The 16,843-nt window shown below is 35.6% G+C and overlaps 1 protein-coding gene across 11 annotated transcripts in view; it reads right to left on the reverse strand.

The window, feature by feature from the left end:
• CPED1 (cadherin like and PC-esterase domain containing 1) overlaps positions 1-16,843 on the reverse strand; it is a 306,695-nt gene that overhangs the window by 170,679 nt on the left and 119,173 nt on the right. For all 11 annotated transcript variants that reach the window (XM_067042285.1, XM_067042284.1, XM_067042281.1 and 8 more), the window contains 5 exons: positions 6,072-6,214; positions 5,217-5,289; positions 3,838-4,005; positions 2,510-2,614; positions 776-945 (listed from right to left, as the gene is read on the reverse strand). In XM_067042285.1, the coding sequence (XP_066898386.1) occupies positions 776-945; positions 2,510-2,614; positions 3,838-4,005; positions 5,217-5,289; positions 6,072-6,214 (659 nt within the window). The remainder of the gene's footprint in view (positions 1-775; positions 946-2,509; positions 2,615-3,837; positions 4,006-5,216; positions 5,290-6,071; positions 6,215-16,843) is intronic.

Here is a 16,843-nt window from a genome sequence, read left to right on the forward strand (position 1 = left end):
CTGATGATCATGCATGGCCATCTAGTCTTTCATTCCCTTGGGAGGTTAGGTTTATTTCTGTTTTCCTGGCAATAGACAAGTCAAATACTCACTTAATTCTATCATATAAAAGGGAAGCAGACTTAGCTGGCACCATAGGCACTGCCCCTTCCCCTGGCAACTGGGGGTGTTACTATGTTCACTGGCCCAGCAACCCTCTTATTCACTCATTACTACCCCTCATTAGAATGGAAGTGGACATAGGAAGCCAAGGACCTTTTCTCCTGGCCGAATGCTTCTCTCTGAGATTCCATCTTCTAAAAAAAATGTTCTAATCTTGCGGTAGAGACAGACATATTTATAAATTTGGATAGGTTTTTGCCTAGAATAAAGTCATGCCTCAAAAACTCCAAATGAATGCTCATACCGTACTCAGGCTCCACTCTGACTGATGGTTCATAAAACAAATCTCACCTAATTCTTTCTGTCTGATGCGCCAGTAATTCAAGGATATATATCACAGGATGAAACAAGCTTGAAACTTTTAATTTTAAACATGACTTTTGAATGGAGTAGAGTCCTGATGGTTTGAAAAACTGTTGGATATATTTTTGTTACAGTGTTTGAAGCCCACTAGAATCATTATGGTTTCAATGTTTTAAAGAAGCTTATTTTCTAGAGCATGAAATTTTGGACACACTTCCTTTTGTTGCTTTCTTTAATGCAGGCAATGCCTTTTGAAATCAATCTTTAGAGATTTGGGGGGTTGCACAATTCAAGTTTGTGGCTCTCTTACCATTCCAGCGGGTGTGGCTGTGCCTTTTTATGCAGGAGCTGAAATTGTTCAAATACATTTAAAAGAGACCAGTATTGGGTCAGGATGGAACCAGGTTTCCCCACAGGATTTGCCATATCATAAAATTCACGCATCAAAGATTGAAACCCAGGAGTAGTAGATGGGAAGAGCTGAGAAGGAATATTCAAAAGCAAAATATCAGAATAAGTTATGGAAAATAAAATGTAGTATTACTAGGAAAGGCCTTATATTTATTTATTCAGATATTTTAAAAATCAGATATTTATTTAAAATCCATTATCTGTACCATAATTTAATCTTCTGTGTTGCTGTCAAGGTAAATGCCACTTTTTATAACGAACTAATTTTGCTGATGTTTATACTTTCAAATGGAGTGAATTTTATTTCTCTTTTCATTGAAAGGAAATGGATATCTGCTTTCTATAGGTACCTGAAAACAGCTGAATAACAGAGTGAGTCAGGTAGCAGTAAAAATGAGGAGAGATTCTCTTGGGTTACAAGTGTCTTACAAATCTCAGGGTGAGAGATATTAATCCTACCAAAAAAAAAAAAAATCTATGGTTATCCTCTTTCTACTCTGAGAGTCAGGAAATTAGTGTCTGCCCTTTCTCCTACAAAATAATTATTTTATTCTTCACATTGTGCCAAAAGATGTTCTTTACTTTCACAATATCTTAAATTGAAGATATTGAAGGATGAAGGATGAAGCCAGGTCTCTGATTATCTTTGTATAGTACTGACCCAAACTGTCATGAGTGAAATACTTACTATACTTAAATTAATTAAAATAACCCATCAATTACATTATCTTTGGAGTAATAAGCTTACTTTGAACCCTCTAAAATATGGAGCTAAATTATAAAAACAAGTGTCAAACCTTCACTAATTAATTTAGTAAGTTGGTTATAACTCATACAAGTAGCATCTGAATACACAGATTATTTTAAGTAAAAAATAAATATTTTATTCAAACAGATTAATAATAAATTATTTGTAGACTTTTAAAAATGCTATTTTAAAGAGATATTTTGCATAAACAAATCTTAGGTAGAAAAATATGAATCCAATATAATTTACCAATATAAGGGCAGAACTAGAAATAAAACAAGCACTGAACATGCACATGTATATGTAATAAATTATCCTTTGACATTGATCAATAACTTAACAGAATCCAGGAAAATACATAGAAAACAAAATAAATGCCATTTATGTTTTTTGGCTGAAGCCAGTAAAAGTTATTATAATTATTTACATTTTCTTTCTTTGGATTTTGCTATAGAGTTACAACGAATTAAGATTTAGGTAGTTTTAAAAAATATTATTGTTCTACTGAGTAATATTTACTTTTACACAAATGAAAAAGGGCATAATAAGCAGAAGGAAACTTTGGTTACATGTAAATGTCCCAAAGCTAAAAGCAAACTTTTTTGGAAAAATGTTAGCATTTTCCCCTTAAGAACTATCAAATCCTGCCAGCTATACTAATTCCATATTCTTTCACCTTTAGTAAGTCATGTATTATCTGCAAACTCTTAAAGAATATACATTCTGCTCATCTTAATATTTATATCTCTGAAAAGAAGAAGCTTACAAAGATTTCTATTCCTTAAAGAAATATCTTCACCTAGTTTTAAGTCAAAATCAAGTCTCTTATGGCTGATCTACTATAATCTCAGTAATCAAGAGGAATCAAAGGTCACTTTTTTTTACCAGTTGGAATTGTCCCAAACTCCTGAGTTCCTTTATGAAAGTCATAACTGAGTTAATCTCCTCTAAAGATAGGCATTGATTTAGTTCTTTTTGATAGTTTTCACCCTATAATGGGGGGAAAAAATACAACTCTTAAGCAATTGCTACAAAGTCAAACCATGTTTAACATAATTCAAGAACCAAATTTTGAACTCTATAAACAGCTAGGCTAATTAATTCTAAATAATACATAATAACTTTAACTTGCCAAAATGATGTCAGAATATAAGAAAGCTTCATATTTGACAAAAGGACCTGAAATAGCTCAGTAATACTTTGGTAGTAAGGTTGGGAAATTGGGCCCAGAAGGACAGAATGAGTGTGACAGTTTGGAAATGCAGGAAAAGTCTTTTTTTAGTCTTCAGGGTACAAAAGATCAGAGCAGCAACCTCATGTATGGGACATTACCATTTTTGAGTTTCACGGATTCTAGGAAACAGACACACCCCCCCATTTTCCTCACATTCATTTTTCATTATAATGCATCCCTTAGAGCAAAAGATACACATATTACCATTCCCTCTGGGTCAAATGGTTCTAATGGTTTTAATGGCAATCCACTCACTAAGGAAGGGAAACAGGGAACTCTAGGAAGGAATCAATAAAATCATAGGGAAACAACAGTCTATAATGTCATCTCTCTCAAAACCATCTCTCTGTAGAGCATTGCTTCTTGGTGAGACCCTTCACATTCTATTTTTCCAAATTTTCCAATTATGGTTTTAAAACTGAAAGATACATAGAAAACAATACTGTACCTAGTAACCTGTACAGATTTTTTATGCATCAAGAAAACTTGTACTAACAGATCATAAAAATTAACCAATCTTACTCTGAAGCACTACTCCCTAATCATCAGCATCTATCTAACCAAAGACGTTAACCAGATATGAAAGCTTTAAAAAAGAATTAGTATTATAACTCTAGTCCCTTGATGTTAATCTAGAGCACTCACTGCTATTCTAACTGCCTCTAAAAGGTTCAGGTATTCCTTTTAAAGTATTTTATAATATGTAATATGTATTATTCATTATAACCACAAAATTTCCCTGGGAATTAGGGACTGCTTTACTTCATTTTCAACCCATAATTTCATCATAATCAGTCAGTCACATACTTAGGAGACATAAAATAATATTGGTCCTTAGGTCAGAAAAATATTAAGAGGTTTATATAATGGATACAAATCAATTTCAAATGAATTATCAAGTTGATTACCTGAACAGTAAAGAAAATGGCACCTTCCAAAAATGAAATAAATATTTGTCAGTACAAAAATATGCACTTACCTTAAATATACCTGATCTATAAAGTCTCTGAAATATCTCAGAAAATATGGAAAGTGAAGATTCATTAGACAGGAGAAAATTGAAAGTGTCTTTTAAAAGGAATTCTTCTGTGTTTTGGTCCTCAAAATCCATATTATCATCATCTTGAAAATTTAAATGCTCATGCACCTGTGAAAGAGTAAAAGCACAGCAAATATTTTAATTGACTTACTTTTAATGCAGTGAAATCACTTCTAAGACATGATTCATTTCCCGTTGGATTATAGATCAGAACTGACATCTAGTGGTCCTTTTGGAGGTCAACAGTTTTATAAAATCTAAGTAATGCTCTTTTGAAAATACGATTCTTTATAAGAACATTAACTGTTTTGTAAAATCAAATTAGTTTGTCTTGAACTTCTTTATTGTTGAAGACCTTGTGTTTATGGAAATAACATATAACATTTCTGAACAATAAATTTAAAAAATCATAATATAAGCTATTAGATATGTGTGTAAAATAATGAATAAATGACCATTAAAAGATGTAGATTCATAAAATTTCAAAATTTTAGAGATAAATCTTTGAACTATTCAGCCAAATGTCTGAGCCATATATAATGTAATCATTCTCCTTGTGTAATAGTTTGAAAACCAGTCATTACTGTATGAAGTTGAACTCTAGTTACACATAATTTTACTTTGTTTCTCTTCATTTCTTCTCATCCCATATCCCAAGATAGCTTTCTATAGACTAATGCAATCAATTTTAAAATCTTCTTGCCGCTAAGGGCTATTTTAGATTAAAAATATGCTGGAGGAGATGATCTGAATGAGTTAATTTAATTTAAGAGGAAGTAAAAGAATCAGAGTATACAAAAAAAACACTCTTAAATTTCCATATATTTATACAAATATTGAAAACAAAAATTTCAAAAATTCCTATGGCTTTTAAAATTAAAATATAGGCCAATTTTAAACTAAATATCTATATGTAAAAAATAAAAGTTACCTTTTTTTATAAACACATATGAATAAGCTAGGTTACCTGCTATTTTCTATTATATAAATGTCTGTTTTACTGCATTAACACATATGTAGCTTTATTCCACATTTATTTCATAAGCAGTGGTTGAACCACAAAAAAATCCATATTTGTTCAACAGGGATGCAGAGTGGGTATTGTAGCTCAAATCAGAGACTCTCCATATGCTAGTTAATTCTCTGAACCACAGTAAATATAAGTCTGTAGTAAGTTTGATGCAAGTTGCACTTATTGATCGGTTACTATGAATGAACACACCACACACACACACACACACACACACACACACACACACACACACACACACACCCTTCGGCCAAAGGGGAAGATCCCATGGGGACTCTGGCATACTCACCTGGAGCACTACAGGGGACCTGACACTGCCATAACCAATATCAAAAGTTAAAAGTTGAAAACATAATCTGCATCTGAAATAAAAACACAAGGTAACAAATATACATTCTATTTGCTGTATTTACTCTATTATTTGATACTATATCATTAATAATCACTAAGGTTAAATTTCAAGGTCATACTAATTACAAAGAGCAGTGGCTTGGATAATCCAAAATTGAATACAAATTATCTTTGGATTTGGAGTCTGTTTCGTTTCTTACAGAAAATACAAATATATCTAAAGTATTCATAATACATTAAATGAAACAATGAAGTGACTCCATAAAAACGTAATATGGAAAAGGAAGCGCTCCTACTCCTCCATGCTAGTCATTCTTATTCGCATATAAAGCATAGTAAAGCTTACATGGAGGCCCCTCCTTTTTTGACATACTCGATTTAACATTTCCCTAGAAAAAGGCATTAAATTATACTCAAGTAAACTGAGATATGGAGATAAGAGTTAATGAATTTTGTTAATAAAAATCTATAAATAAAAATATACCTAGTCAATGGAAAGCATATATGATAAAAATAACTGAGCTTGAAAGGGGCTGCAATTAAAAAGATAATTTAAATAACTGTGCCTTATTTCTTGTCACCACTATTTAAATACTGGTGAGTCTAACATGCTCTGAAGTTTTAGGATCAACAAATTAGAAAACATAAGTTTAGAAGTTCATATTTTATACTGATATAAAATTTTCCAAGTAGCACCTACTTGTGGTAATTAAGATATATTTTCACTAACAATCAATTGTTAGAAGTAGGGTTTTCTTTCTTTATTTTGTTTAACATTGAAATTTGTTTTTACCTATGGAAGACCTTTGGTCCCAGAGTAGATGTTTCACTGAATACTTCAGCTGCTAGCAGGAGTTTGCTAATTGCTTCCTTCATGTTATCAAAAGCCTGAAGAGGTGAACTTGTTCTCAGGAACGTCTCAAAAAATGTTTGCAGCTGTGAACAAAGTAAAGGATTCACATGTTGAAACTACAATCTCAATTTGTCTCTCTATTATTTCCAAAGTGAACAATGTGAAAGATCCCATCAGGCCATCTCTCCTTGACACACTCCAAAAAAACTCCTTAAAAAGGAAAATTTGATCATCTAAGACATATATACATACATATATTTTTTATATATACATATATATATAAAATATACTGAAAGAGTATGTAATATACTTAAGGTATATTATATAATAAATATATATTATCACATAATATATAATGTATATATATTCTATACATTTAAAAATATAAGCCTTCTGGGTTTCCCTGGTGGCGCAGTGGTTGCGAATCCGCCTGCCGATGCAGGAGACACGGGTTCGTGCCCTGGTCCGGGAAGATCCCACATGCCGCGGAGCAACTAAGCCCGTGAGCCATGGCCGCTAGGCCTGCGCGTCCGGAGCCTGTGCTCCGCAACGGGAGAGGCCACAACAGTGAGAGGCCCGCATACCGCAAAAAAAAAAAAAAAAAAAAAAAAAAAAAAAAAAATATATATATATATATATATATAAGCCTTCTGATTGAATGTGGGGTGTCAAAACATCCTGTAATTTAAATTACTTTAGATGTGCTTACTCCATTTTTCTTCTCATTCCATGGCACGTAATCATGGAAAGTGAAGTGGAACTCACAGAGCTTGTGATCAGAACTGCCAAGTTTATTTTGTGACTCTTCTACCTAGGTAAACTTGGACTTGCAACTTACTTCTCCGAATTTTTGTGTTCTTTTCTTTAAAATGGGTTACTACCATCTCACACCCGTCAGATTGCCCATCATCAAAAACTCTAGAAACAATAAATGCTGGAGAGGCTGTGGAGAAAAGGGAACCCTCTTGCACTGCTGGTGGGAATATAAATTGATAGAGCCACTATGGAGAACAGTATGGAGGTTCCTTAAAAAACTACAAATAGAACTACCATATGACCCCGCAATCCCACTACTAGGCATATACCCTGAGAAAACCATAATTCAAAAAGAGTCATGTACCAAAATGTTTATTGCAGCTCTATTTACGATAGCCAGGACATGGAAGCAACCTAAGTGTCCATCAACAGATGAATGGATAAAGAAGATGTGGCACATATATGCAATGGAATATTACTCAGCCATAAAAAGAAATGAAACTGAGTTATTTATAATGAGGTGGATAGACCTGGAGTCTGTCATACAGAGTGAAGTAAGTCAGAAGGAGAAAAACAAATACCGTATGCTAACACATATATATGAAATCTAAGAAAAAAAAATGTCATGAAGAGATTAGTGGTAGGACAGGAATAAAACACAGACCTACTAGAGCATGGCCTTGAGGATATAGGGAGGGGGAAGGATAAGCTGTGACGACGTGAGAGAGTGGCAGGGACATATACACACTACCAAATGTAAATTAGATAGCTAGTGGGAAGCTGCCGCATAGCACAGGGAGTTCACCTCTGTGCTTTGTGACCACCTAGAGGGGTGGGATAGGGAGGGTGGGAGGGAGGGTGACGCAAGAGATATGGGAACATATGTATATGTATAACTGATTCACTTTGTTGTAAAGGAGAAACTAACACACTATTGTAAAACAGTTATACTCAAATAAAGATGTTAAAAAAAGAAAAATTAAAAAAAAATAAATTCAAGCTGAGGATAAAAAAAAAAAAAAGGGTTACTACGTACCAACAAGAGAGTTGTGAGGCCAAATTACAAGAAAGTCACTGTAAAGTATGAAATTCAAATCTAAGCTTTTTATTATTCTTTTCCTGCATATATCAGAACAAAAAGAACTGTATCGAAATTGCTGCTTCTTCACGGTATTTTGCTGTGAAAGCTCTAGCCAACCACAGAAGAATCTAAGAGAATCTCAGTGTCCTCCTAACATGTTAATTTCAGGCTTCATGTGGTTAGAGAGAACAGGGCCATATTACAAAAAGGGGCAGGATGTTAGGTTTACATCTTCATAGAAACACTATAGTTGGTATCACAAAGAGCTATTTTTATTTGCTTAAATATGAAAACAATCACAACAACAAAACTATATCTTGAGGATGCTTAACACCAAAGTTCAAGTCAAACTTTCTGAAAAGTATAAAACAGACCTCATATTGATTCATAAACTTTCTCTGGATAAACATACGCTTTCAAAAATGAAGAACAAAAAATATTTTTTGAAAAAACATGCAGCAGGTATACTATTGATATTTTTGGAAGAACAAACTAAATTTATCTGAGCTGTGTAAGATTGCAAAGTGAAAAACTTTTGTTGCTATAATAATGAAGGACAGATATTGGCACAAATCACCTGAGGGAGATGGTAAATGTATCTTTAAGATACGCAAGCGGGCTTCCCTGGTGGCGCAGTGGTTGGGAGTCCGCCTGCCGATGCAGGGGGCGCGGGTTCGTGCCCCGGTCTGGGAAGATCCCACATGCCGCGGAGCGGCTGGGCCCGTGAGCCATGGCCGCTGAGCCTGCGCGTCCGGAGCCTGTGCTCCGCAATGGGAGAGGCCACAACAGTGAGAGGCCCGCGTATCACAAAAAAAAAAAAAAAAAAAAAAAAAAAAAAAAGATACGCAAGCAAAATTCACCCAAGAGAAACAAATGATGACTTCATAAACTCTTCCCAGCTGAAAAACAGAAACCTAATGAGATGTACACTTTAAGACCCTATAAACACATCATTAGCATTTGGCAGTTGGGGTGTTTTTCCCTCTCTAAGGACTAAGGAAAATGAATGTAATAACTGTATGATCAAAAGAAAATAAATCAAAGCTAACACTAAAAATATTAACACCCTTGAGCCAAAACAGAGTCACATGTTTTTCCAAATAAAAGTAACTCATCACATTTCACTCACTTCACCATATTTTATAGAAAGGGTTATTGATAATATTATTGCATTTTTCCATTTTAATGTTTTGTGAATATCACAGGGTTCAAGGTTAATAATTTAAGAAAGTTGGAAATGTTTGTGTAGCACATAGGATATATAAGATTTCTTATCAAATTATATCCTCCATGGTTAAAAATAATTAGCAAATTAATGCTTAGGATTATATTTATTCTTCTACTGTGGAAATGTGTATTTCTTAATTTTTGACTGTAATTAATTTTTCACCATGTGGAAAGCACTGTGTGCTGGGTTTTGGGGAACAAGGTACATAGCATGGTGGTAACTCTATAGACTTTAGAGGCTGAAAGTCGCAGTTTCGACTTTTGTTCTCCTGTTACTACTAAATTGTGAGACCTTGCGGGATTACTAACAGTAACTTTATAGAGGTATTGCTAGGATTAAATCAGAGAATGTACATAAGGTACACCACCACCCATCACACATCAATATTCAGTACACGTTAGCACCTTTTATTAATTAAAACAAAAGTCCACAGCCTTCCTTCAATCAAGGAAGAACATTTAAAAAATATATGACAAGCCTTTCAATAGAAATATATTTAAAAGGGAGAAGAAAGAGGCATGGTGGGTAAATAGACCCCATCACTGGTATGTCTCCCAGCAGAAGTGTAAGAGGAGAACTGAAGGACCAAAATAACTGGCTTTCCTCCCATTTCCCTAAAACTCAGCCTGCCAAGAGAAGGACCAACGTCAACCACCAGTCATGAAAGCAGGGGGACAAGAAGCTAGGCAGCTGCCATTATGAACAGAAATATAGAGAGGGGAGATAGAAATGGCATTTAAAAGGCACAATTCAAAACAGAGAGACTTCTTCATTTTTGTATTCGTTCTGTTACCAATCTTTGTCTCTATATGCATTTCCTTCTATCTCATTGCATGCATTTCCATTTATTTAAGTCCTTCGAGTCAAAGAAAATTCTAGATGAGTCATCTCTTTATTTAGTACAGTGGAAAGCAAATTACATATGCCAGAAGTGAAAGTAGACTCATGCAAATGCTTACTACTTTTTTTTAAACATCAACTTTCAATAAGTCTCCCAGAGAGGGCAGAATACTTATATCAGTTTTTGAAACTAATCCACTTAGGCTAAGTGGCAGACTTCTTTGACTGTCTGCTCATATTGTAATTTGTTACATTAATTGTATTTCCTTGGTCAAATACTTGAGTTCTGTGCATCTCAATGTGCTCACACGTAGAAAGAGAGAAATGTGCTTGATGATTTCATGAGACAATGTCAACTGAAATTATTTGACAGTAATTCCATTCAAAGCTATCAGAACCCAAAATACACTTTTCACTCAGGAGCTTTCTTAACCCAAGCACAAATATCTGAAAGAACACCTTCACTTTTGTAAGTTAAAATCAGCCGTGAACTCAAATATCACAGAGACTTCTCCATCTCTAGAGCAAGACTTTTAATCGATGTTTTTAAATTACCTAAACATGAGAATATAAGATCCCAAGGAAATCAGTGCCTTGGCAGTAAGGTAAAAATGAATAAAAGAAGATCTTAAAACATTTAACATGACATGAAACTATTTTATAAACTATAAATTTTCCTCCTTCAGTACAAAAATGAGACACAAATTTAGTGCAAAATAAATTATATAGAAAATGACCTTGTAAGATCATGGCTGTAAAACCAGGCAGTTAAAGCATCACCATTTGTTTGTACTTGTGTAAAATTCAAGCGATAACCCAGTAAGGTATTTGTAATTTCCACATCTAGCCATTGAAATATATGTAGATGGGTCAAAATTATCAACTAAAAATAGGACAAGAGGGACTAAGGATGAACCTCAAATTATTTGTAGGAAAACTTCAGTTATGTTTTTAATATCTTAAAGTATTTCTAAATTGCCCTTATATTCACCTCATTCCCCACCCCACCTCTCACAAACCCCTCCCATGCTAAATTCTGGGCTTCACCTGATTAATTTCCTTTATCCACCCATAGGACCTTAGTCAGATTGTTCTCAGTGGCAAAGCATGTTGTTCCGTGTTAAACTTGCTGACTTTCTTGTTTGCTCTCACCATTAGACCATAAGATCTTTTAGGGCAGATACTGTACCATTTTATCTTTGGGTGGTCAGTATCTAACACAGGGTAGGTATTAAGTAAACACTGTTGAGTAACTAAACCTAAGTATAACATTACAGAAACCACAGAGACTTTGATAAGAGAAATAGTTTACTGGAGCTTCTGGATAACATAAATTTTCTCCTTAGGACAACATGTTTATCTCTCGTTTCCATCTCGTGAGCGAGGGAGGATGAGCATTTTTCTGGTGACTTGTAATAAAACCTTTGAAAAATAGAAGCTCACAGCTGTTCAGGAGAATTTTTGAGATAAGAAAACTATAACATAAGAGTTAAAACACAGGATGAAAGATTAACCAATATTAGTTTTTTGAAAAGTCATGTTCTTGACTAACTGAGAAGCTATAGCAGAATACTGATATTTCAATATTTTGAATTTTCAGTAGTGTTTAATAGCATTGTACCTTATTAAAGCTTACCAGAATTTCCCTCAGTATTAATGCAGGAGAGAGAAGTTTTCATCTTCTCAAAATAAAGAAGAATATTAGTACTTAAAACCATTTTGCACCAACAAGCATATGAAAAGATGCTCAACATCACTAGTCATTAGGGAAATGCAAATCAAAACCACAATGAGATATTACCTCACATCCATTAATTAGGATGGCTACTATAAAAAAAACCCATAAAATGTTAAGTGTGGGCAAGGATGTGAAGAAATCAGAACCCTTCAGCACTGTTGGTGGGAATATTAAATGGTGCAGCCACTATGCAAAACAGTATGGAGGTTCCTCAAGAAATCAAAATAGAATTACCATATGATCCAGTAATTCAGCTTCTGGGTACAGAGCCAAGAGAATTGAAAACAGGGTCTCAAAGAAATATTTGTTCATCCATGTTCACAGCAGCATTAGTCACAATAGCTAAATGGTGGAAGCAACTCAAGTATCCATCCATGGATGAACGGATAGACAAAATGTAGTAATATACTGACAATGGAATATTATTTAGCCTTAAAAAGGAAAGACATTCTGACACATATTGCAACTCAGCTGAACCTTGAGGATAGTATGCTAGTTGAAATAATCCAGTCACAAAAGACACTGCATGATTCCACTTACATAAGGTATCTAGAGTTGTCAGATTCCTAGAAATAGAAGATAAAATAGTGGTTGCCAGTGGCTTGGGGGGAAGGGGAAATGCGAAGTTGTTTAATGAGTATATAATTTCAGTTTTGCAAAAAGTTCTCGACACTGGTTTCACAACAACGTAAATATTTTCAACACTACTGAACTGTACACTTAAAATGGTTAAGATGGTAAATTTCATGTGATGTATATATTACCACAATTAAAAAAATTTTTAAAGTAATATTGCAGTTTTCACAGCCTTACTCCTTCCAACAACCATGTTTAAACATCTGTTAATTTTGTACCACAAAAGTCCAAAAGAACACCTTTTTAATGGTTATAAATTTTGCAAAAGAAGCAAAACAAAAAATAACCACTCCCTTGCTCCATTTCTCAGCTCCTGCAAATATTGGAAATAGTTTCCCTCTCTACTCCGTCTCCTCTTAGTCACTGCTTTATCCAGAAACAATCTTTTAACCTTGAACTTCTTGCTTGTTTAGTCTGAGAAATATCACACAGCAAGCTTGAATGCTCGTAGGAATGACCGAGAATAGAGGACAAATTTATGATGGAACACGAAGTCTAGGGGATGATCATTTCAGGTTAAAAGGAAAAGACCTTTTTTTTTTTAAAGGAAAAGATCTTATGTGATATTTTCCCTTGAAAGGAAATATCACATAAGAGTTCAGACTCAATTTTATCCATGGTAGAACTAAGGACACAACTAAATATAGGAAATCCAAGAGTCTATGTTCTTTTCCAAATTAAAAGGGGAATAAATATGTATTCAAATCTGCCTCTTTTTAATACAGTTGGAATTTAAGTCTATTGTTCTTGATTGATATTATTATTCTGCCTTTTACAGACTCAATTGGGATCTCTCTGTCTGACTCTGACCTAATCATTCTCTCTCCCTGGCACTTGCCAAACTCTTAAAGTGTATCTGAAGGAATTTGAATACCTCAGAATTTTATCACAATGTAATATATTTTATATACAAAGTATTTTTTGATCACCTTATAATTCTCAATAAGAAAAATGTTTATAAATTTAATTTAAAATTTCAGTTACCATATGGCTCTAAATTTTAAAATGTTTTTTCCAAAGAGTTACGATTACAATTATTTGTTGTACACAATTGGTCAGAAAAATAGAAATACATGACAAATCTTAATTAATAATTTATAAAATAAAAAGTAAAATTGTTTTGGAAATGCACCCCTTAGATGGATACGACTTCTTTTTATTCACTTAGTTGAGTCTTTTTATCCATTGAGACAACAGTATTTATTGTTAGAATGAGAAGGGTTCAGCATTGGTATTAATATTATTTTCAATGTAAGCATGGAGAAGATTTGTTCACACAAATACATAGATGTAGATGGAAGGGTTTAGCTAGAGCAACTTGACTTAATTCCTTGAGCTCCCTCCAAAGTATATGAAAAAAAAAAACACGTAGTGATTTATCATGAAATATTTAACTTTGTTAAAAACTGAAAACAATCTGAGTTGTGGAGGATTTGTTACTTGGTGATTAGCATCCTTCACTTTCTCTAATGAAAACCATGTTTAGGGCTTCCCTGGTGGCGCAGTGGTTGAGAGTCTGCCTACCGATGCAGGGGACACGGGTCTGTGCCCTGGTCTGGGAAGATACCACTATGCCACGGAGCGGCTGGGCCCATGAGCCATGGCCGCTGAGCCTGCGCGTCCAGAACCTGTGCTCCGCAACGGGAGAGGCCACCGCAGTGAGAGGCCCGCGTACCGCAAAAAAAATAAAAATAAAAAAATGCGTCTGTTTGGGGGAGGGGTTGCAGAATTTTTTCACCCTGGAGCAATCATTATTATAATATTAGGGATAGATGAGCGCTAGGTCTTTCTTTTGAAGACCAGCCACTTGAGGATCATAGCTCTGGCTGTGTCTGGCCCAGAGAATAGATCTGCTGCACGTCAGAGGGCTGTGGAAGGAGATGAAGGGCTGGTGAGCATTCTGGACCGTAGCAAGAAGTCTCCTTTGTGTTTTAAAGGGTCATGATTTAGGCGGAAAATCTGATATATAAAAACAGAAGGAAAAGAGGAAAAAAGATTTGAGAAAGGAAGGGAAAAACATGACTAAATTACAAACCTAAGCACTGATGTAATTTTTCATTTCACGCACATGTGGTATTTGGATATAATTCTATGTCATACTTAATAATACTCACTAACCTTAGCCAAGTTGACACCATGTGCCAGACACTGTGTGTTTCTCATGCACTGTTTCGTTTATATTCACAGCAATGCTAGGAGGTTGATACTCATTATCCCCATTTTATAGATGAAGAAACCGAGGGTTGAGAACACAAGTAATTTGCCTAAGGTTTTACAGCTAAAAGGTAACCAATATGGGTGTTGGAACCAGTCTGCTTGGCTGCAAAGCCCCAGCATTACCTCTGCTATTGTGGCTTTGATTATACAGATTTAGGAATGTGGATGGACCCTGAAATATTGAAGAATGAATCATCTGTGTTTTTACTTTCACGGAAAATGTGCTTGAAACTGTCACAATTCTCAAACATCCACACTTCTAACAAATCAACTCAACAGCCTGAGCATTTGTGTAGCCTAATTACCTTTTGGAAAAACTAAGGACATTTCTTTGTGACTTAAATGAAATTGCCTGGATCAAGAACAAATTCTGTGTTAAGTCAAATGATTTAAGAACATATTCTCGTCATTGGTTTTAGCTCATTGAAAATTGGCTTGCTTTAGGCTAAACCACAGAAAAACTAAATTAACTGACTGAACCTAAATTAGGATAGTTTTTCCTCATTCTCTGGAATTAGATCAAAACTCTAATATTTAAGTAAGTTTCATGCTTCCAGTGACATGAATAATTTTATTAATTTGTACTTCTTAATAACCCTAAGCTTTAAAGAATACATTAAAATTGGAAATTCAGAAAGTAGATTCTGTGATTTAATCAGTTTTATGGTTAAAAATTTTTAAATTTCCCATATGTATATCAGAGAATTGATCAGGAGCAAGGTACCAAACCACAGAAGGCTATGAAGAGCATAAAAATTTAATTATTTGCTTTGAATGATAGAACCCTGATTGCATTATATTCAACATTCTCAGGGAGCTGGCAGGTTATCCTTATTGCCCCGTCTAGAATCTCTCAGTAGGATACAAAGGATCAGAGAGATTTTACAGAAAAAAGTAAAAGTTAAAGTGGTAAGATTTTATCATTGGACTCTGTGGACATATGTCTACTCATTTTCTTTATATGAATGCCATTGTTCAAGCAGGTCACAGCTTCTTCATTTTCAGCGCCTAGAATGCACAGTCGAATGTCTGCTGCTTCTAGTTTGGTTTCTCCAACCTCACTCTGGCTTCCACCCTAAATGCTGGATAAACTGAACCCTTTCTAGGGTGCACAGATTCCTAAGTATTCTCTTCTCACCTTCTTATCGGAACACATCACACTTCATCATCCTATTATCCTCCAAGGGAACTGCCCTGTGAGTTGAGGTCCCCTGTTTTTGAAGATAACCCTTGATCCCATGGTGGCTGAGAAGCAGGCACTTCTGCCTGGGTTGTTTTTACAGTAATGGGGACCTGGACCCCTGGGACCTGCCTTGTCACACTAGGCAGGCCCAGCAACTAGTTATTCTTTACAAGTCTTAGAAGTGGCGGGACACCTCTGTTGGAAATGGCAGGAGGGAGAGGGAATGAGGTGGAGAAAGGCGGCAAGGAAAGTGGGAGGGAAAAGAAACACCAAGTTCCCAAGGCGAGAACTTACTTGATGCTGGGCCCTCAGGCAGGGTTTGGAGCAAAGGAGACCTAAGAGCCAGACAAATGGAGACGAAGCATGTAAACGGGCAGTCGGCCGTGACAGCAGGAAGCTCTCCTCCTCTCCACCTCCTCACTTCCTGCTTCTCTGTCCCGCCCCCTTCCATGCGTTCTGTCTCAGGAAAGGGCACCACCAGTCACATCATGGCTGCAGAGTCCTCTCTGTCTAGCCCCTGTCTCTCAACTCACCACTGACTCTTGCTGCTACCTCCAAAAGGTGCCAGTTTCTCACCTTCTTTAGACTACCACCTCACCGACCCGTCCAAGCCACCATCCTCCTCACCCAGATGCCTTGCAACTGGCCGCTCTGTCCCCACTCATAATCCTCTTCAGTCTGTTCTCTACACAGCAGCAGCCGAGTGGGCTTGAAAAGGCAGATCTAATGACGACACTGTGGTGCTCTGTGATCATGCCCGGAATCTCCTGCCTCAGGGCATCGGAACGGGCCCTTTACTGGGAATGCTTTACCACCAGCTCTTCAAATGACACTCAGTCTCCTCCATGAAGCACAGCACAGATGTCACTTGGTCAGGGAGCTCTTGCTACCTCTCAAAAGTGGGCGACCCAGTCACTTTCTACACAGCCTCCTCCCTCGTTGCATTCTTAGCAATATTAAAAATCTGCATTATGCCAAGGGAAGTAAGTACACACAGAGAAAGACAAATACTGTATGATGTCACTTATATGTG

This window comes from Kogia breviceps, chromosome 9 (genome assembly GCF_026419965.1).
Source record: "Kogia breviceps isolate mKogBre1 chromosome 9, mKogBre1 haplotype 1, whole genome shotgun sequence".
Classification (NCBI taxonomy): Eukaryota; Metazoa; Chordata; class Mammalia; order Artiodactyla; family Physeteridae; genus Kogia; species Kogia breviceps.